The sequence below is a fragment of the Geotrypetes seraphini genome, chromosome 1 (assembly GCF_902459505.1).
Source record: "Geotrypetes seraphini chromosome 1, aGeoSer1.1, whole genome shotgun sequence".
NCBI classification, from domain to species: domain Eukaryota; kingdom Metazoa; phylum Chordata; class Amphibia; order Gymnophiona; family Dermophiidae; genus Geotrypetes; species Geotrypetes seraphini.
The window spans coordinates 33,984,609-34,005,492 of NC_047084.1; the positions used below are offsets into that span (position 1 = coordinate 33,984,609).

The 20,884-nt window shown below is 46.0% G+C and overlaps 1 protein-coding gene across 7 annotated transcripts in view; it reads left to right on the forward strand.

Moving 5' to 3' along the window:
* Positions 1 to 1,023: 1,023 nt before the first annotated feature.
* Positions 1,024 to 20,884, forward strand: part of TENT2 (terminal nucleotidyltransferase 2) — a 237,693-nt gene continuing 217,832 nt past the window's right edge. The window contains exons 1-2 of one of the 7 annotated variants that reach the window (XM_033929678.1): positions 1,024 to 1,132; positions 7,907 to 8,032. In XM_033929678.1, the coding sequence (XP_033785569.1) occupies positions 7,967 to 8,032 (66 nt within the window). In that variant the 5' untranslated portion in view covers positions 1,024 to 1,132; positions 7,907 to 7,966. Of the gene's footprint in view, positions 1,458 to 1,508; positions 2,280 to 7,906; positions 8,033 to 20,884 lie in introns of those variants that run through there. The other 6 variants (XR_004537976.1, XM_033929630.1, XM_033929621.1 and 3 more) reach the window with 6 other exon arrangements.

A 20,884-nucleotide genomic window follows, 5' to 3' on the forward strand; every position in this document is an offset into this window, starting at 1 on the left:
CGTACTCTTCGTTCATCAGATTTTAATTTACTATCCATCCCGTCTTTGAAAATTATAGGGACTAGGAGATCGGACATGTTCACAGTAATGGGACCACTATGGTGGAATGCCCTTCCTCAGTTCATTAGAATAGAAAAAGACCTTGTAACATTTAAAAAATTTTTAAAAACTTATTTATTTCATGATGCATTTAACTAACAACTATTTCAAGGACACTTTCTTTAATTGTGCTTTGGCCTCACAACTCCTTACCTTTTGTACTTACCCTTTTTTCTTAACCCAAGAATGTAACTTTTTTAATTTTTTCCTTCCATTTCAAGTATGTATTATTTTTATTTTATTATTGTTAGAACATTGATATCTTTGTTTTCTTACTTGAAAATGTACATCGCTTAGTGATACTAATAGGCGATCCATCAAATGTTTAATAAAACTTGAAAATTGAAATCTTATTTTAAGTGCCAATTTGCAGAAACGAAATTCTGTATTTTGACATTGTTTCAGATCATTGATTGAACCACATCCACCTCATTCTCTTCCTGGCTGGGCTTATAAAACCGGTTCGTGAATAAATTATATTAGTTTAACGAACATACATCTCCCACTCTTGTGTTATCCTTTATAACTAAATAAAAGTACACATTACCACTTTAGATCTATCTAAAGTGAAGGGGAGCTGTGAGGAATCTGGGTAAGATTAGGCATTCCAGTATTACTAGTGAAACTTAATCGGCAACCTTTTCCCAACAAGAACACAAGCAGGATTATGTCCACAGTCCACACTTGCTCTTGCATGGCTGAGGGTAACATTAACCAATGATTTCAACCGATAGTATAACTTTCTATCAGTTAACTTGCATCCCTTCACTTTCTAACTTATTTAGAACCTCAGCGCCACCACTCAGAGCTCAATTGGGTAACATTAGACACATCGCTACAAACCTCCCAACGCCTTATTCGTATAGATCGGGTAACATTGATTGCAAAGTATCAGCCTGAAGAGAAGAAAAGTACCGGCTCTCTTATGCGCATGGGCACAATGATTGTTTCGCGTTGGATACACGCTTGCGTCTGACGTCAACAAGCGCGTTCCAGTCGGTCCGTGGCCATCTTGTAGTGGAGTTGGGTGCTTGTGAGCTGTTTCTCTCTCTTACTTCAGTGGGGGCGTTGAGGGGGACGTTGTTGGCAGCCGGTAGTCATACGGAGTGGTGACTTGGCACCCATACGCCCAGCGCTCAGAGCCGGGTCGCGCGGGGCGACCCGGCTGCCGGATTTGTCCTAGCCTGATGTTTACTTTCGGCGGAGAGGAGCATGTTCCCGAATTCCCCTAACTTGGGCCGCCCCCCGTTTCCTCCGCCCCCAAACAATTTCTTCAACAATCTCCCGGCCGGCTTGCCGCCTGCGCTGTTCTCTCCCCAGCAGTTTATCGAAGCGCAGCTTAACCTGCGCAATGCTAGGTAAGGGCCCCGGGGAGCCGATTCGGCACGGCAGCGCCTCTTAGTTCGCACACTGGTAGCTGCTGCTGCTAAGAAACCAGTGATGACAGTAGTTGTGGGGCTTGTCAATGTGTAGGCCTTTTAACTATAAAGGGAAAGAGTCTAAGGAGTGACTCCTTTATTTATTTGTAACTCACTCGCTCGCTCATCCATGACTCCGAGGAACTTAAATTTACATTTGAAATAATAGGCACGTAAGCACATTATTGATGTAGGGAGCAGAGAATGACAACACTGGGTCAAATTTGTTTCTGTCCCCGCGGAATCTTATCTCCTTACCTGCGAGTTCTGTCCCTGCCCATCCCTTCTTGCTCTGTCCTCAGCAGCACAAGCCTCGAACACTTTAAAATTGTAAGTGTTCCAGGCTTGTGCAGATGAGGACAAAGCTTGCAGGGATACTACTATTACTACTATTAAATATTTCTATAGTGCTACTAGACGTACACAGCTCTGTACATCAAAAGAAAAGACAGTCCCTGCTCAAAGATAGACAAACTGGACAAAAAGGTGCATCAGTACACAGTGCTCAGGTGGGGGAATTACAGAGGGAATGATAAGGCAAATATTGGTTCTTAGCAGGTAGGGGAATTACAGAGGGAATGATAAGGCAATATTGGTGCTTAGCAGGTGGGTTGGAGTTTGGACTTGAAAGCATCTTCAGTTTTGAGTCTGAATTTGAATACTGCCAGAAACTGAGTCTGACATACCGAGGAAGGCAGTTCCAGGCATATGGTGCAGCAAAGTAGAAGAGATGGAGTCTGGAATTGGCCATACAGGAGTAAGGTACAGATAAGAGAGACTTATCCAATGAGCGGAGTGCTGGGGTGGGTGGGGGAGTGTGTGGAAAGATACTGAGGAGTTGCAGAGCGAATACACTTGTAGGTCAGTAAGAGGAGTTTGAACTGTGTGTGGGGAAAAGATAGGGAACCAATGAAGTGACTTGAGAGGAGTATATGGTCATAGTGACATTTGTGCAACATGAGGCACGCAGCAGAGTTCTGAACAGATTGAAGGGGAGAGAGATAGTTTAGCGGAGGGCCAATGAGAAAGCAGGTTGTAGTAATCCAGGCAAGAAATGATGAGGGTCTTGGCAGTGCACACAGAAAGGAAGGGTCTGATTCTAGCGATATTATAGAGAAAGAAACAACAGGTTTTGGAGTTCTGTTGGATTTGTGAAGAGAAGGAAAGAGATGTCAAAGATTATCCCAAGGTTGTGAGCCAACGAGACAGGGAGGATGAGGGTGATGTTCATAGAAATAGAGAACGGGAGAGATGGGTTAGGTCAGTGGTCTCAAACTCAAACCCTTTGCAGGGCCACATTTTAGATTTGTAGGTACTTGGAGGGCCTCAGAAAAAAATAGTTAATGTCTTATTTAAAGAAATGACAATTTTGCATGAGGTAAAACTTTATAGTTTATAAATCTTTCCTTTTGGCTAAGTCTTAATAATATTGTAATTTATAGCTAAAGAGACATATGATCAATAAACTGTTTTATTTTACTTTTGTGATTATGATAAACATACTGGGGGCTTCAAAATAGTACCTGAGGGGCTGCATGTGGCCCCCGAGTTTGAGACCACTGGTTTAGGTGGAAAGATAAGGAGCTCAGTTTTGGCCTTGTTTAATTTTATGTAGTGGTGAGACATCCAGGTAGCAATGTCAGGAAACCTGGGATTGAATGTCTGTTGAGATTTCAGGTATATAAAGATAGATCTGTGAGTCATCAGCATGGAGGTGATACTGAAAGAGATTAGAGTACCAAGGGAAGATGTATAGATGGGGAAAAAAAAGGTGATCCCAGGACAGAGCCCTAAGGCACACTGACTGATAGCAGGATGGCAGTGGAGGAGGATCCACTAAGCAGGGGTAGGGAACTCCGGTCCTCGAGAGCCGTATTCCAGTCGGGTTTTCAGGATTTCCCCAATGAATATGCATGAGATCTATTTGCATACACTGCTTTCAATGCATATTCATTGGGGAAATCCTGAAAACCCGACTCGAGGACCGGAGTTCCCTACCCTTGCACTATAGCATATACTAAAGGTGCGATGGACAAAATAGGGACAGAACTGTCAGGGATGGGATGGAGATAGATCCTGTGGAGACAAAGACAAATGTGTCCCCGTGTTATTCTTGTGTAGGGAGCTACGGAAACTGCAGGTATTGACACCCCCCCCCCAGCAAATCCTAACTGAAAGCCCTCACTGGTGTGGGCTCGCATGTTTGTTTTTTGCTTTTATGCCTAAAATATGTAGGATAGATGAACTTAAAAAATGATGCGTGTATTTATTTTCAGGATTCCTTATAATGAGTTATTGACATGTTTCTATATAATGTCAGGGTTATTGGTTGGTCCCTTTTAGTTGAAGTGGCTAATGCGAGCTTAAACACAATTTTGAAGCTTACTTCAGCTCAGAGATTTTTTTCAGGATTTTCTTTGTTTTAGACTTATTTGGAAGCAATATAAAATTTTTTTTCAGTTGATCACTATTTGAGTAGCTGTACGTTAACTTTTGAGACTTATATCAGTGTGAAAATTGATGTACAGTTAGTTTTTGGGTAATATAAGTATTTAATAAGTTATCAAGAGTCAAGGTTCTTTTGCTTGAGTCAGTTAAAAGCTATTAAAACTGTGTGTAATGTTTATTTTAGTGATAAATTTATTTTAAAAAAATTGTGTAGATGGACTGTTCAGGTCTTTATCTGCCATCATTTACTATGTTACTATGTTACTATGTGCATTTTAAAAAAATGATTAGTAAGTAATGCTATTTTTGTGTGGACTGGAAGTTAGCTGTGATTTTTTTTTTCTTTTTAGTAATCCTAAATTAACAGGCAGACCAGAATGTTAATAAAGATGCCCAGAAATTAATTTTTCTACAATTCTAGTCTTGTCCCTCGCACCTTTGTTAGTCAACATTTTCCCACTCTTAAGTATGCAGTCTTCTCCTTGATTCCTTCTATTTTAGTTGCTAGGGTTTATTAGTGCTACCTTTGAAGCATTGGTAAGGAAGCAGTCTTTTGCTGATCACAAGCCAGAATACACTCTAGCACCTAAAAGGCATGTTGCTATCGGGGGGGGGGGAAGGGGGTGAAGAAGGGAGGAATAGTAGGGGTTGAGGGAGAATAAAGGAAAGGAACAGAGGAAGTGGTTGCTAGGATAAAGCATCAACATTCATGGTTATGTAACCCTTGGCAACCAAACAACTGAAGTTCAGTGATTTAATACTTGAAATGAATAATGTTGGTTCAGTTGTTTCTTTAGTCCCACAAGTTTTACTTGGGTCAATGATAAGGTAGAAGATGGGGTATTCTAAAATACTTTTTTCTCTGTGGAAAAAATTCTTATGGAATAGGGCTCTTAAGTAAAAATTGTTCTTTGGTAGGGTCAGAATGCACTCTGAAACTGGCAGCACCTAAATACTGTTATTATGTTCATTTGAAGTGCTACATTTTTTTTTTTTAAATAAGAGTACTACAGTGGTTTTAGAATTGAAAACACCAAAAGAACTCAACTGCTGGGTTTTTGTTTTGGCAAAACAAGTCCAGTAGGGATGGCCAAAGAGGGGATTAGAACCCCAGGTATACAGAGGTGTCCTTTATTTGAGGTAAAACAGTAGATTACAAACCATCAGATTCAGAAGGACTTGACAAGGGCTGTATTCCAGCGTGACTGCCTGCATCTCAGGAATCCAAACAATTCTAAGATTGAAAATGAAACCAGCTGCATTGAACATATCAAACTGTATACTGTGTGTGTGTGTATATATATATATATATACACTATATAAAACCCCCAACTATATATATATATATATATACAGTATATAAAACCCCCAACTATATATATATATATATATATACAGTATATAAAACCCCCAACTATATATATATATATATATATATATATACACAGTATATAAAACCCCCAACTATATATATATATATATATATATACAGTATATAAAACCCCCAACTATATATATATATATATATATATACACATACATATGCATACAGTATATAAAAAACCCCAACTACATCACTATATACACAATGCATAAATAAATTACATCAATATAAAACATAATAAAAAATATAATAAGGATGCATTTGTATACCCAGGTTTCCAGTCCTTTTTTTGGCCATTCGTACTAGACTTGTTTTGCTTTGTTGAGCCTTGGGGTATCGGTGGTTCTTCTGGTGTTTTGTGGGTTTCTGGTTTGGCTGTTGCTGAAGATATGAAAACAATTTACTTAAACATGTCTTACATATTCCCCTCCTCATAGCACAGGAAAGAGATTCTATACGATGTTTACCATTTAAGAATTGCTACCAAATTGTATATTATTATATTGGCTTAATGTTCTCTTCACTTCACATGTTTTAACCATGTAGTAAATATTTCAATACTTGTTCTTTCAAGCTGGTCAATCTTATAGAGCAAAGAACAGCATATTAAATACAATAATATATAATCCCCCAACACACCAACCTCTGTATCTTACTGTGTTGTAAAAACACTCCAGACCAGAACAAATACCATTCCTTAGTTGCTCAAGTCCTTGTCTGCAGTTTTCCCACTGTGCCAATTACAGTGGCTGTACTCATAGGTATAATTTTCCAAGTTCTGCTGGACATTTGAAAAATGATGCCTCATTTCTGTTAGGCACTGAAGAGAGACTAAAAATTTTTTTTAAAACTTTTTTGTTCTGTTCTGTAATGGCACTATCAAAAGTATACAGAAAGGTGAAGCAAAATAAAGGTTTGGGAGCCTAAGTTAACTGAGTGAGAAGGTGTTTACTTTGGTTATGTTTATAAAGACATGTAAAGTGGCATTTTCAAAAGAACATCCAAGTCAGAATAGGGATGTCCATCTCACATGTGTTTTCAAACAAGAAATAAGTAGAGATTTCCTCTTCAAAAATACAGTACAGTGGTACTTTGGAATCCAAACTTAATCCGTTCCAGAATCCCGTTTGAGTTCCAAGACAATTTTTCCCATTGAAAATAATAGAAACGATTAATCCGTTCCTTGGTCCCACAAACTTAGATTTTCCAATAAATTTAACAGTAAACACACTGGCAGAGGCAGCAAGATTGGCAATGGCAACTGCAAGCGGTGCTCAGCCCAAAGCTTCCCTCCCAGGCGGAAACAGGAAGCTGCGTCAGAGGGGACGTTTTGGGCTGAGCAATGCTTGCAGTTCCCTTACATTTGGATTTCAAAGCAGCATTCGGATTCTGGGGCAAAATTTAATTTAAAAAAAAGTTCTAGTTCTGGGGTGTTCGGATTCCAAGGTACATGAAATGGGTGTCAATGTCCTGGAAATGTCCATCCATTTTACAAAATGGAACATCCAAATTATGAAGTGGGGAAAACAAGGGATATGGATGTCGGTATGGCATCATTCTTAGAAAATCCCACTTTAACTCCATTGAAATTGTGAGCCTTCCGGAAACAGAAAAATACCTATTATATCTAAATATTTAAGTTACCTGCAAGCCTGAAGACTATTGAAGTGGTGTACATTCTGGTACAGTAGTTATTTTTCTTTTCCTGGAAGTCGCACAATAAAAAAATAAATAAATTTAAAGTGGGATTTGAACCTGCACTGCACTAACCACTAGGCTACTACTAGGACCTTCATGCAGCTTTGTTCAGAATGTGTGTAATACCTGAAGCTGTCACAGAGCCTGTTACACTCCTCCCTCAATAATCGCAGGGGTTAGGGGCAGAGCCGACCCGCGAATATTGAAAATTCGTGAATAACTTTTGCAGTATTGGACTGCTTTTGCAAAATTGGGGTTTGGATGTTTCAAATACATGGATCTCTGTTTCGGCATGTTGGGAATCAATATTTTTCTAAAATAAGTGTTATAATCACCTATGTGACTCTAAAATACTATAGTAGTGCAAATTCTTCAATAGTACCCACATTCATGGCATGAAAATTACACCTACTTAAGAGCAGCTGAATAGCATGCATTTTATGTGCCTTTTATAAAACATGTGCATACATTGTGATTCTGCCCATACTCTACCTATGTGCATGCCTTTTTGTATCATACATACTTGCCATGGCCTAATTTTATAAGACCATGCTAATGCACTTGTATCAGCATTTTATGCATGACAGTCTCTAAAATTGCCCTCGAAGTGTAGTGTCTAAAAATTGTCAGGGCAAGCAGTAGGTTCTAAGATATTGCCAGATGAAGGTGCAACAATTAATGATAGGCAGTATAAAAATAACTAATAATAAAAAACTAGGTTTGATCTTTGTGGAAGCTAATACTGCTGCCATATAAATATTTGGAAAGATTAGATGTATAGGGTAGAAATCAAATTTTGACTAAAAATTATTTTCCTTTATGATAAGTATTATATTTTAATAAAATATATATGTTCTAGTCTTTCTAGAGCCCTGTTGAATGGGAATTTTGGGACTATCCCTACTGCCTCACCACAAGCATGGTCTTTTGGGAATGGCAGCCCAATCCCTTCACCAACAGCTGCGTCAGCATTTCAAGGAAGGAAGTAAGTACACTCTGTATTTAAATTATTTGTTAATAGGCTTTAGGTCAGCATGAATGGTTGAATAGAACTATTACTTATTTTGAATGCTATTAAATTATCTGGATAATATAGTATTGTGTAATTTTTTAAATATGGTTGTTTCTGAAGTTACCATTACATTCAAACTGATTTAGGGTTTGTTAGCATTTCATTGTTTGTTAGCGTTTCAATCATGTGAAGAATCTAAAGAGAATTTCCTGTTTTGGCTTTTTTATCATAATTATAAACTATGCTGTTTAGCTTGCTTGATTTAAAATATATACTCAAATATAAACCCATCCGAATATAAACCAAGGTAAACCACCCCCCCATAAAAAGGGGGGAAAAGGTTGACTCAAACATAAACCATCAGCTTATATTTAAGGGCCAGTAATGCTTTCTCTCCTTCCTCCTTTTCCCTGACGTCCACATTCTTGCCTTCCCTGAGGCGTGATGGCCTTTCTTGCACTCTGCACCCAGTCCCCTCTCCTGACCTATGGCAGGCCTCTCTCTGAGCCTGACTTAAGCCATGGTGGTCCAGTGATGATGTAGGGCAGAAGCAATTATCCTACATTATTCCAGGACAAGCAGGCAGCATATTCTCAACATATGGGTGACGTCACCGACGGAGTCCCACAGCGGACAGTCTCGAAAGCAAACTTGCTTGAAGACTTTGAGCTTTCGAGTGCTGCACCGCGCATGTGTGCATGCCTTCTCGCCCGAACTAGGGGCGCATCTCCTGTGAGGATCCTCAGTTCGTTATTTTCCGCGGAGCCAAGAAGACGTTTTTTTCTTCAGCTCTGCAGCAAAATTTGCCTTCCATAGCAAAGCAGCAGATGAATCCAGAGACGAGTGGGTATAGCTCACATCGACCAGCAGGTGGAGATAGAGAACTGATTAACAGTTGGCCTTAAAGCCTGGTGTTCCTCCTGTTGATTCAGTTTTGCTCTATCTCCCAGCAGGGATGGAGCTTACTCGTTAGCTCCTGGATTCTGGCTGGGGCCGGTTTAGGTGGTGTTCCGGTGGCTTCCTCTGTTGAGACTAGTTCTCTTCAGTAGGACAGGGGTGCCTGGCTGAGCGGTGCCGGCTTTGGGAGCTACACCTGGGCCCTCCCAGGTCCCTTCTCCACCCTCCCCTCCGTTTGTTTGAGGGATTTCCTTGGCCACTGTAGGAGTTTGTTTCTTCATTCCAGTATAAAAAAAAAAAAAAAAGGACTTCCTGCTTGTGCTGAGCCGGGCCGTTTTCGAGTCGGCTTTCAGGGCAATTACCAGCTGTAACCTGGCCAGATTGAGCGGGGGAAAGGTTGGTGAGTAAGTTTTTGGCTTTCTGATTTATTGGGCTGTGTTCGATTTCTCGTTCACGAAGACCGCGGTAGCTGGTGGGCGGAGTCGGCGGTCGGTGGCGAGTCGCCACGTGTGTGCAACAAAAAAAAAAAAAAAAAAAGTTTTTTGAGCCGCCGGTTTGTGAGATGGCAGCGGAAGCTAGCCAGCGGTGCTCGCGCTGTGGGAAGCGCAGAGCACTGTCCGGCATCTGTTCTGTCGGTTGTTCGGATTCACCGGCAGAAGACGCTTTCCTGCAGGCTTGTGATATAGCCATCTCCCGTGTCAGAGAGGCACGGTCTAAGTCCCCGGTTCTCAAGAGCGACTCGGGGGTGCTGCAAGACTCTTCCACGGCTGAGGGGGGGGGTCAGCGGCGTTCGGGAAGCCGGGACCGCTTGGGGACGTCGCGGCTTCGCGCCCAGGCATGGATCTGAGCGGGTCAGCGTCACTTGGATTGAGTGCCTTCTCCCCTGAATTTATTATGTTGTTGCACCGAGCATTTCTGCTGCAGGGCTTGCAGCCTGCCCAGTCAGTACCGGTGACCGGTCCGTCCCTCCCTGGGCCGTCCACCTCTACTGGTTTGACCTATGATAATACCGGACCGGCTACGGGTCCTATGTTGTCGCCTGGGCGGTCGCAGGGGGCGAAAAAACGCAGACTCGCGACCGCGGACGCAGAAGGTAATTTTCCATTATCCCCTTTCTCTCTTCCTGAATCGTTGGAGGAAGGTGAGGTCTTAGATTGGGAAGCAGAGGATCCCCCGGGTAGGGAAGTTGATGATCCTTCAGCTCTCCGGCTGTTTCATAGAGAGGAACTGGCTTCCTTGATTTCTAAGGCTTTGCAGGGGTTGAATATTTCTCAGGCAGATGCTAAGGTGTCGGGTAACCCCCTGATGGCAGGTACACGTAGGCCACCTAAATCCTTTCTGGTGCATGAAGCCATGCAGGAGCTGATCTCGGCGCAATGGGATACGCCGGAGGCCAGTTTAAGAGTGGCAAAAGCCATGCGGCTCTTGTATCCGGTTGACCCGACTGAACTGGATAAGTTTAGATTACCCAGGGTGGACGCTTTGGTGGCAGCGGTAACCAAAAAGACTACCTTACCGGTGGAAGGGGGGGTTACATTGAAGGATGCGCAGGATAGGAAGATTGAATCTTCATTAAAGATGTCCTTTGAAGTAGCTGCGGTTACCTTACAGGCCGCAATCTGCAGCTCTTATGCGGCGCGAGCATGTCTGCAGTGGTCGCAAGGGATGACCGATAATTTAATGGAGTCTGGGGGTTCTGTCCCTTCGGAGCTGGCTGATTTGGAGTCAGGCTTGGCTTATTTGGCAGACTCCTTATATGATATTATTCGGGCGTCTGCGAAACAGATGTCTCTTTCGGTGGTATCACGCAGATCCTTATGGCTCCGTCATTGGGCGGCAGATGCAGCATCCAAGCTTCGGCTGGTGAGACTCCCTTTTAAAGGGGGTTTATTGTTTGGAGAAGATTTAGATAAACTGGTGAAGGATTTTGGGGATACCAAAACTCAGCGTTTACCGGAGGATAGGGCTAAGCCCCCGGTGAGGTCCTCATCGTCTAGACCGCGCTTCAGGGATGTTAGGCGATCCAGGTCTGGTAAACCTTTCTTCAGATCTGCATCTGGTTCGTTCTCTGCTTCGAGACCTAGGTTTCAGCAGAGGGGTTCCTTTCGTACGACGAAACCCTCTTCAGGGCAGCAAACACGTACCCCAGCCAATCGCACTCCACAATGACGGGGGCTTGGCTCCCTCTGCCTTTCCCTTAGGGGGCCGGCTTTCGGCGTTCCGGGCGGAGTGGGCCACAATCACGTCAGATCAGTGGGTGTTGGACATTGTTCAAGAAGGGTACAAGTTGGAGTTCGCCTCTCCCGTCATAGATTCTTTCTTGGTGTCCCCGTGCAATGGGGCGGCCAAGGGAGACGCGGTCCGCATGACTCTTCAGGTGCTGCTCGATCTGGGGGCGGTGGTACCGGTGCCCCCGGAAGAGGTAGGCCGCGGTATATATTCCCTTTACTTCATTGTACCAAAGAAGGGGGGGTCATTCAGACCGGTGCTGGATCTCAAAGGGGTCAACAGATTTCTCAGTGTTCGCCATTTCCGGATGGAGACGGTACGCTCGGTTATTGCGGCTGTAAGACCGGGAGAGTTCCTCACGTCCCTCGATCTCAAGGAGGCGTACCTCCATATCCCGATCTGGCCTCCGCATCAGCGGTATCTGCGGTTTGCGATTCTTGGCCAGCATTATCAGTTTCGGGCAATGCCCTTTGGCCTGGCAACGGCTCCCCGCACCTTTTCCAAAGTCATGGTGGTGGTAGCCGCCTTTCTACGCAAGGAAGGGATTCGGGTACACCCTTACTTAGACGACTGGTTGATCCGCGCCTCGTCCAGACAGGAGAGTTTGTCGGTAACTCAGAGAGTAATCTCTCTCCTTCAGTCGTTGGGGTGGATTGTCAACTTTCCCAAGAGTTTTCTGTCCCCGTCGCAGTCGTTGGTGCATCTGGGGGTGCGGTTCGACACGGCTCTAGGGAAAGTGTTTCTACCCCGAGACCGGGGGGAGAAATTGCAGGCTCAGATTCGCCTACTTCTCGGGTCGGCCAGACCTCGAGTTTGGGATTATGTACAGGTTCTGGGCTCCATGGTGGCGACTCTGGAGGTGGTCCCCTGGGCGCGGTGCCACATGAGGCCCTTACAACAGTCTCTGCTCTCTCGCTGGTCCCCAGCTTCTCTGAACTACAATGTGCGTCTCCAATGGAGTCTTCGAGCAGCTCGCAGCATGCACTGGTGGCTCCACGAGTTGCATCTTTGGAGGGGCATGCCGTTGGCCACGCCGGACTGGGTGGTAGTTACAACGGATGCCAGTCTGCGGGGCTGGGGGGCCCAGTGCCTGCAAACTTCAGTGCAGGGGGTGTGGTCCTTCCAGGAGGCCCAGTGGCCCATCAATTTGCTGGAATTAAGAGCGATCAGGCTGGCGCTGCGGGCTTTTCAGTCACTGATTCAGGACAGGCCGACCAGGATCTTTTCGGACAGTGTCACGGCGGTCGCATATGTCAATCGTCAGGGGGGCACCCGGAGTCCACAGTTGGCCGAAGAGGCAAGAAGATTGTTTCGGTGGGCAGAGGGGCATGTTCCGCTTCTGTCGGCGGCACACATTGCAGGTCACAAAAACGTGCAAGCGGACTTCCTCAGCAGAAATCTTCTAGATCCGGGCGAGTGGGAGTTGTCTGCTCGAGCGTTCGGCCTGCTAGTCCGTCGTTGGGGGTTGCCAGAGATGGATCTCATGGCCTCGTCCCGCAATGCGAAGTTGCCTCGGTTCTTCAGCAGACGCAAGGAGAAGGGCTCGGAGGGGGTGGACGCGTTAGCTCTCCCATGGCCTCCAAATTCCCTTCTGTATGTGTTCCCGCCTTGGCCCATGATAGGTCGGGTGTTACAACGCATCTCTCGCTTTCACGGCAGAGTGATCCTGGTGGCTCCGGATTGGCCGCGTCGGCCGTGGTACGCAGATCTGATTCAGCTTTCTGTAGGCGATCGGGTAACGTTCCAGGTAACTCCGGACTTACTAACTCAGGGTCCAATCTTGATGGAAGATCCGGCCCGCTTTGGTCTTACGGCCTGGCTATTGAGCAGTCAAGGCCAAAAAAGAAGGGCTATTCAGAACAGGTGATTGCCACCCTGCTTAAAGCTAAGAAAATTTCGATTTCAGCCTCCTATGCGAGAGTCTGGAAGATTTTTGATGCATGGTGCGGACGACAGGGAATTGCGCCCTTCCATGCATCTCTGCCGGCTATTCTTGCTTTCCTGCAGGAGGGCGTAGAGAAAGGGTTAGCCTATAACTCTTTAAAGGTTCAGGTGGCGGCCATTGCCTGTTACAGGGGCCGGGTGGCTCGCTCGACGCTTGCTTCACAGCCGGACGTGGTCCGTTTCCTCAAGGGGGTTCACCATATCCGCCCGCCGGTAAAGCGAATTTGTCCAACATGGAACCTTAAACTTGTCCTTGGGAAGTTGCAGGGGGCACCTTTTGAGCCCCTGTCAGCGGCCACTTTGAAAGATGTCACGCTGAAAACAGTGTTTTTGGTGGCGATGGCTTCAGCAAGGCGAGTATCGGAACTACAGGCGCTTTCTTGCAGAGAACCCTTTTTACGTTTTTCGGAAACTGGGGTGTCGGTGCGGACGGTGCCGTCCTTCCTGCCTAAGGTTATTTCTTCCTTTCATGTGAACCAGAGTTTGTTCCTCCCATCCTTCCGGAAGGAGGATTGGGGAAAACGATTTTTGTCTTTGCGTCTACTGGATGTACGACGTATGCTTCTCCATTATTTGGGGGTGACGAATGATTTTCGTAGGTCGGACCATCTCTTTGTGTTGTTCGCGGGTAAAAACAAGGGGATGGCGGCGTCTAAAGCGTCCGTTGCGCGTTGGGTCAAGGAAACTATTGCTTCGGCTTATGTGTTGACAGGGAAGAAAGTACCGGAGCACCTTCATGCTCATTCCACTCGGGCATTGGCTACGTCTTGGGCGGAGTCCGGGGGGATGTCTTTAGAGGAAATTTGCCGGGCGGCCACTTGGTCGTCGGGAAATACCTTTTCAAAGCATTACCGTTTAGACGTAGCGGCCCGTTCGGAGGCAAGTTTTGGCGCTGCAGTGCTGGCAGAGGCGGCATTGGCGTCCCACCCGGTTTGAGTTTGCTTTGCTACATCCCACTCGTCTCTGGATTCATCTGCTGCTTTGCTATGGAAGGTAAAATTATAGTCTTACCTGTTAATTTTCTTTCCTTTAGAAGCAGCAGATGAATCCAGAGCCCCTCCCCAAGTGCACTGTCTGTGTGTAGGGTGTTTGTTTATTTGTTTAGTTGGGATATGGTTGGTAATTGTATTATTTCATTGCTGAGGGGCACATTTTCTACTGGAATGAAGTTTTGTGGATGCTCATTCTCCTTTCGGGATGCTTGGGCAAAGTGCATAACTGAATCAACAGGAGGAACACCAGGCTTTAAGGCCAACTGTTAATCAGTTCTCTATCTCCACCTGCTGGTCGATGTGAGCTATACCCACTCGTCTCTGGATTCATCTGCTGCTTCTAAAGGAAAGAAAATTAACAGGTAAGACCATAATTTTACCTTCTATTCACCGCGGCTGTTTCTTTTATTTTTAAAGTTCGGTTGCTGTGTCTTTCTTTTCTGTGTAAAAAAAAAAAAAAAATATATATATATATATATATATAACTAATTGTTTTTTCTACCGCTCCTTTCGTCCGGTCGGTGAGCCTTGGGCCTAGGCCCAACCGCTCACTTCGTTCGACACGGACTTTATTTTTTCTATGTCCCGGCCTCTTACCGGGTTTAAGCGCTGTCGTCAGTTTAATCGGGTGATTTCTATCACCGATCCTCACTGTCGTTGTTTACAGTGTTTGGGTTCGGTTCATTCACCAGAAGACTGTCACCGCTGTTTCACTCTTACACCTTGAGCTTTTCGTCGTAGGTGTGCCCAATTTTGACAACTTTTTGGTGACATGGAGCAACCTTCGGACAAGACTTCGGCTTCGACCCCGGCGACGGCCCCGGTCTCGAAGGCCTCGATCCGATGTCGATGGGAGTTCCGGTCTCGAAGGCCTCAACCTTGGCGTCGGCTGGAGCTTCGGTCTCGAAGGCCTCGACCATGACTTCCACTCCTGCACTGGCTTCGACCCCTTGAAGGTCTCGACAGTGACCTCTGTGTAGACGTCCTCGATGGGTAAGTCTCCTGTGTCTCTTTCAGGTGCCGTACCTAAGAAGCCACCAGAGTCCTCCTTGCGCCTGCCTTCTAAGCGTGCCTCCAAGATAGGGGAATACTCGCCTTCGAGGTCGCCCCTCTTTGGAGCGCACTGCTGCACCTACGAGATCAGATCCTTCTGTCTCGGTGCCAATGCTCGAGGACATGCTCAAGTCCATCTTGACCACTCAGATATCCTCCATCGTGGCTCAACTGCTTCCGACCTCGACTCTGCCTCGGGTAGACCAGCCTGAGACCCAACCAGATCCTCCAGTCCTCGTGTCTTGAGGCAGGTCTCGTGCATCGAAGCGGTTGTCCTCCAGTGATTCCTCACCTGAATTACCTCGTTCGAAGCACCGCTCGAAGCATTCAAGGCATCTTGCTTCCAGGCTTTGTCGTGAGTCCTCTGCAGTGCACTCTTCTCTGGATACCGAGACTTCTCTGCCTCGCTCTTCCACCTCGAAGCACAGGTCTCGACTGCACTCAGCCTCGACCCAAAATCCATCCAGGTCGAGGACTCCTCCTTCAAAGCCGGCTTGCCGGGACTCTTCTCCTGCTTCGACTCATTCTGTGCCTCGCACTCCGGGTGCTTCTCCATCACGGAGCCTGAAGTGAAAACATTCCATGACTCCACCTCACAGTGCAGCTTCTTCTGTGACAATGCAACTCGACTCTGAACCAGTCTCTCAATACTCTAGGGAGGCTTCTCCTTCCTACTCGGCGGCTCCAAAATCTCGTAGTCCTTCTCCTCTGATCCCAAGTCAACTTCCTTTGCCAAGTTTGTGTTTAACATGGGACAAGCTCTCAAACTGGACCTTCATTCAGACTCCAAATATACTCCTGAATATTTGGCAGACATGGAACTTCCTCATCCACTTAAAGAGTCTTTGAGATTGCCCATGACTCCAGTTCTTAAACAGACTTTCATTCGTAACATGGAGACTCCTTATTCCATTACTGCTATCCCATCTAAGCTGGAATCCCGTTATCGTACTGTTCCCTGTAAGGGGTTTGAGAAGTCCCAACTCTCTCATCAATCCTTGGTGGTGGAATCATCTTTGATGAAAGCTCATCCTTTCAAGATCTATACTACAGTCCCTCCAGGGGCAGGCAGGGAGGGTCGTACTATGGATAAGTTTGGTCGCCGTTTATACCAAAATATGATGATGGCAAATCGAATTCTTAACTATAATTACATTTTCACCAATTATTTCAACCATTTTCTCAAATTGTTGCCTTCCTTTTATCCGGATATTTCAAAGACATGTCTTTCTGAGTTCAAGCAAATCCTCAAGACTCTTTCTCAGTTGAGACTCTTCATGTTGCAAGCCTCATATGATGCCTTTGAGTCTCTTCCTTTGCTGTAGTCATGCATAGACTGGCATGGCTACGTATTGTTGACATGGAACCCAATCTCCAGGATCGTTTGGCAAATCTGCCTTGTCAAGGGAATGAGTTATTTGATGACTCTATTGAAGCAGCCACTAAGCGTCTCTCAGAACATGAATGCTCTTTTGCTTCTCTCATTCGCCCTAAACCCAAGACTACACCAGCTAGGGTGTATAAACAGACTCCACGTCGTTACCCTCAGAAAATGACTCCTGCTTTTTCCAGGCCTCCACCTCGCCGTCTTCAGCAGCAGCAGTGTCAGCAGAAGTCACAAATCCCTGCTGCCACCAAGACAGCTCAGCCTTTTTGATGTTCTCAGCTTGAGCATTCCAATCTCCCTATTTCAGAATTCTCCTCTTCCCACAGGGGGTCGCCTGTCCACTTTTTATCACAAATCGGAGCTCATCGCCTCAGATCTCTGAGTTCTTACCATCCTACGAGAGGGATACTCTCTTCGCTTACTTCAGGTACCTCCAGATCACCCTCCAAGAGCGTGTCCTTCCAATCAGTCGCAACTTCCCCTTCTTCTTCAAGAGGCCCAGGCTCTTCTTCATCTTCGAGCTGTCGAGGAGATTCCTCTGTCCCAGCGGAACTTGGGGTTCTATTCCCGCTACTTTCTGGTTCCGAAGAAGATGGGGGATTTGAGACCTATTCTGGACCTCAGAGCTCTCAACTAATTTCTAGTCAAAGAGAAGTTTCTGATGCTCTCTTTGCCGACTTTGTATTCCCTGATGGATCAGGGAGATTGGATGTGCTCGCTGGATCTCAAGGAGGCTTATACTCGTATCCCCATTCATCCAGCCTTTCGCAAGTACCTCAGATTCAAAGTGGGGGATCTTCATCTGCAGTACAGAGTTCTTCCTTTCGGCTTGGCCTCATCCCCCAGAGTATTTACAAAATGTCTGGTGATGGTAGCTGCAGCTCTTCGCACCCAAGGTCTTCAAGTATTTCCATACCTAGACGACTGGCTCATCAAGGCCCCCTCTCTTCCAGGGGTTATTGCAGCAACCCAACAGACTATTATATTCCTCCAAAGTCTGGGGTTCCAGATAAACTTTCCCAAGTCTCAGTTAGCCCCATCTCAATCTCTCCAGTTCATTGGGGCAACTCTGAACACTGTCCACCTGAGAGCATGCCTTCCACAACCACGTCAAGGTACCCTCATTCGACTTTGTCATCAGGTCTCTCGTCTTCCATCCATTTCTGCACAGCAAATGATGGTTCTGCTCGATCACATGGCTTCTACAGTTCATGTGACTCCTTTTGCCAGACTTCACCTTTGCATTCCTCAGTGGACCCTGGCATCTCAATGGCAACAAGCCACGGGCCCGCCATCTCAACAAATTACAATAACTCCTTTGTTGCAGAAGTCTCTGCATTGGTGGATGTTCTCTTCCAATCTTTCCAGAGGTTTACTGTTCCACAATCTCCCTCATCAGAAGGTTCTCACAACCGATTCGTCCGCCTACGCCTGGGGAGCCCATATCGATGGTCTCCATACTCAGGGTCTATGGACTTCCCAACAGACCATCAGTGTCATATCAATCTGTTGGAACTCAGAGCGATCTTCTATGCTCTCAAAGCTTTTCAGCATCTCCTCCACGACATGGTGGTTCTTGTTCGGACAGGCAACCAAATGGCCATGTATTATGTCAACAAACAGGGAGGTATGGGATCTCACTTCCTATGTCAGGAAACTCTGAAGCTTTGGCATTGGGCAATTCTTCACAACATCTTCCTCAGAGCTGTCTACATTCAGGGTCAACGCAACTGTTTAGCGGACAAATTGAGTCGTTTTCTACAACCTCACGAATGGACACTCAATTCTCCCACACTTCGTCAAATATTTGCCCGCTGGGAGACCCCCCAGATAGATCTTATTGCGTCCCCCCTCAACTTCAAACTGCCTCAGTTTTGTTCCCGCATTTACACTCCTCAACGTCTGGAAACGGATGCGTTTCTCCTGGACTGGAGGGCTCAGTTCCTTTATTCCTTTCCTCCATTTCATTTGATTCTCAGGACTCTAGTCAAACTAAAGTCAGAGCACGCCACCGTGATTCTGATAGCTCCTCGGTGGCCCAGACAACCGTGGTACTCCCTTCTACTTCAACTCAGCACCAGGGAGCCTCTACTTCTGCCAGTTTTTTCTTCTCTGCTCACTCAGGGTCAAGGATCCTTGCTTCATCCCAATCTACAGTCTCTACACTTGACAGCATGGTACCTTTCTACATAACAGACTCTTCTCAGTTTTCTCAGTCTGTTCACGATATTTTACTTGCTTCCAGGAAGCCGTCCACTCGACAGTGTTATGGCCAGAAATGGACTAGGTTTTCTGTTTGGTGTTCCACACGTCAGCCATAGCCAATGTCTTCTTCCTTGGCATCTGTTCTGGACTATTTGCTTCACTTGGCACAATCTGGACTTCAATCTACATATATTCGAGTCCATCTCAGTGCTATTGCTGCTTTTCATCAGCCTCTTGATGGGAAACCTCTCTCTGCACAACCCATGGTTTCCCGTTTTATGAAGGGACTTTTTAATCTTCATCCACCACTTAAACTGCCTCCAGTGGTTTGGGATCTTAATGTTGTTTTGGCTCAACTGATGAAACCTCCTTTTGAACCACTTGACAAAGCTCACCTCAAGTATCTCACTTGGAAAGCTGTATTCCTGATTGCCCTCACATCTGCTCGAAGAGTCAGTGAGTTACAAGCTTTGGTTGCGGACCCACCTTTCACAGTTTTTCACCATGACAACGTGGTCCTCCGTACTCATCCTAAATTCTTACCTAAAGTTGTTTCAGAATTTCACATCAATCAATCTATTGTTCTGCCAGTATTTTTTCCAAAGCCTCATTCTCATCCTGGGGAAGCGGCACTTCACACTTTGGACTGCAAACGTGCCTTGTCATTCTACCTCCAATGCACTCAACCTCACAGAATATCTCCTCAACTTTTCATCTCCTATGATCCGAATAAGTTGGGACGTCCTATTTTGAAACGTACCATCTCCAACTGGATGGCTGCTTGCATCTCTTTTTGCTATGCTCAGGCTGGTCTTCCTCTGCAGGGTCGAGTGACGGGCCACAAAGTTCGAGCTATGGTGGCGTCTGTAGCTTTCCTCAGATCAACTCCTCTTGAGGAAATCTGCAAGACTGCCACTTGGTCCTCGGTTCATACTTTCACCTCTCATTACTGTCTGGATACTCTATCCAGGAGGGATGGCCATTTTGGCCAATCTGTTTTGCAAAATCTTTTTTCTTAAATTGCCAACTTTCCCTCCATCACATTTTGCTTAGCTTGGAGATATGTTGAGAATATGCTGCATGCTTGTCCTGGGATAAAGCCAGTTACTTACTGTAACAGTTGTTATCCAGGGACAGCAGGCAGATATTCTCACAACCCTCCCACCTCCCCTGGTTGGCTTCTTAGCTAGGTATCTGGACTGAGGATCCTCACAGGAGACGCGTCCCCTAGTTCGGGCGGGAAGACACGCGTACATGCACGAAGCAGCACTCGAAAGCTCAAAGATCTTCAAGCAAGTTTGCTTTCGAGACTGTCCGCTGCGGGGCTCCGTCGGAGACGTCACCCATATGTTGAGAATATCTGCCTGCTGTCCCTGGATAACAACTGTTACGGTAAGTAACTGTGCTTTCCTGCTCCATGCAGTCTCCCCCCCCCCAAAAAAAAAAAAAAAGAGAATTGCCAGCCTTGAGTTCCAAGTCACTTTCTTTAGCAAGACTTCATGGAGCAGGAGTGTAGGATTGATTCTGCCCCATATCACCGCTGGATCACCAGGGCATAAGGAAGGCCTGCAGTGGGGTCAGGAGGGGGACTGGATGGTGCAAAGCCAGCCTGGACAGGACACAGAAGGGATTACTCCTGTCCTAGTTCACCACTGGACCACCAGAGCTTAAGGTAGGCTTGGGGGAGGCCTGTGATTGGTCCAGGAGGAAGTGGGTGGTGCAGAACTGGGGAGGACTTTGAATATACATTGTAAACCAAAATTCCCATTTGTGGGCCATACTTTGGCGAAAAAATCTCAGTTTATATTGGAGTATATGCAGTAGAATCTCAGTTAACCGGTACTATCACCCAACTGACTAGCTGAGGAAAAAAAAGTCGCCTGAAGTACCAACGGCAGTTGTCCCTCAAGCCTCAAAGCAATAGAAGTGGTAGCAGTCCTGTGCCATGAACCCCATCTCCCTCCTGATCTGAAGCACTAGCGCGGCAGCAGTCCTGAGCCACAAACCCGCCGCCATCCCTCAAGCCCCGAAGCAGCTGAGGTGTGAACTGCTGCCCTGAAGCACCAGCACGGCGGCAGTCCTGAGCCACAAATCCCCCCTCCTTCAAACCTCCAAGCC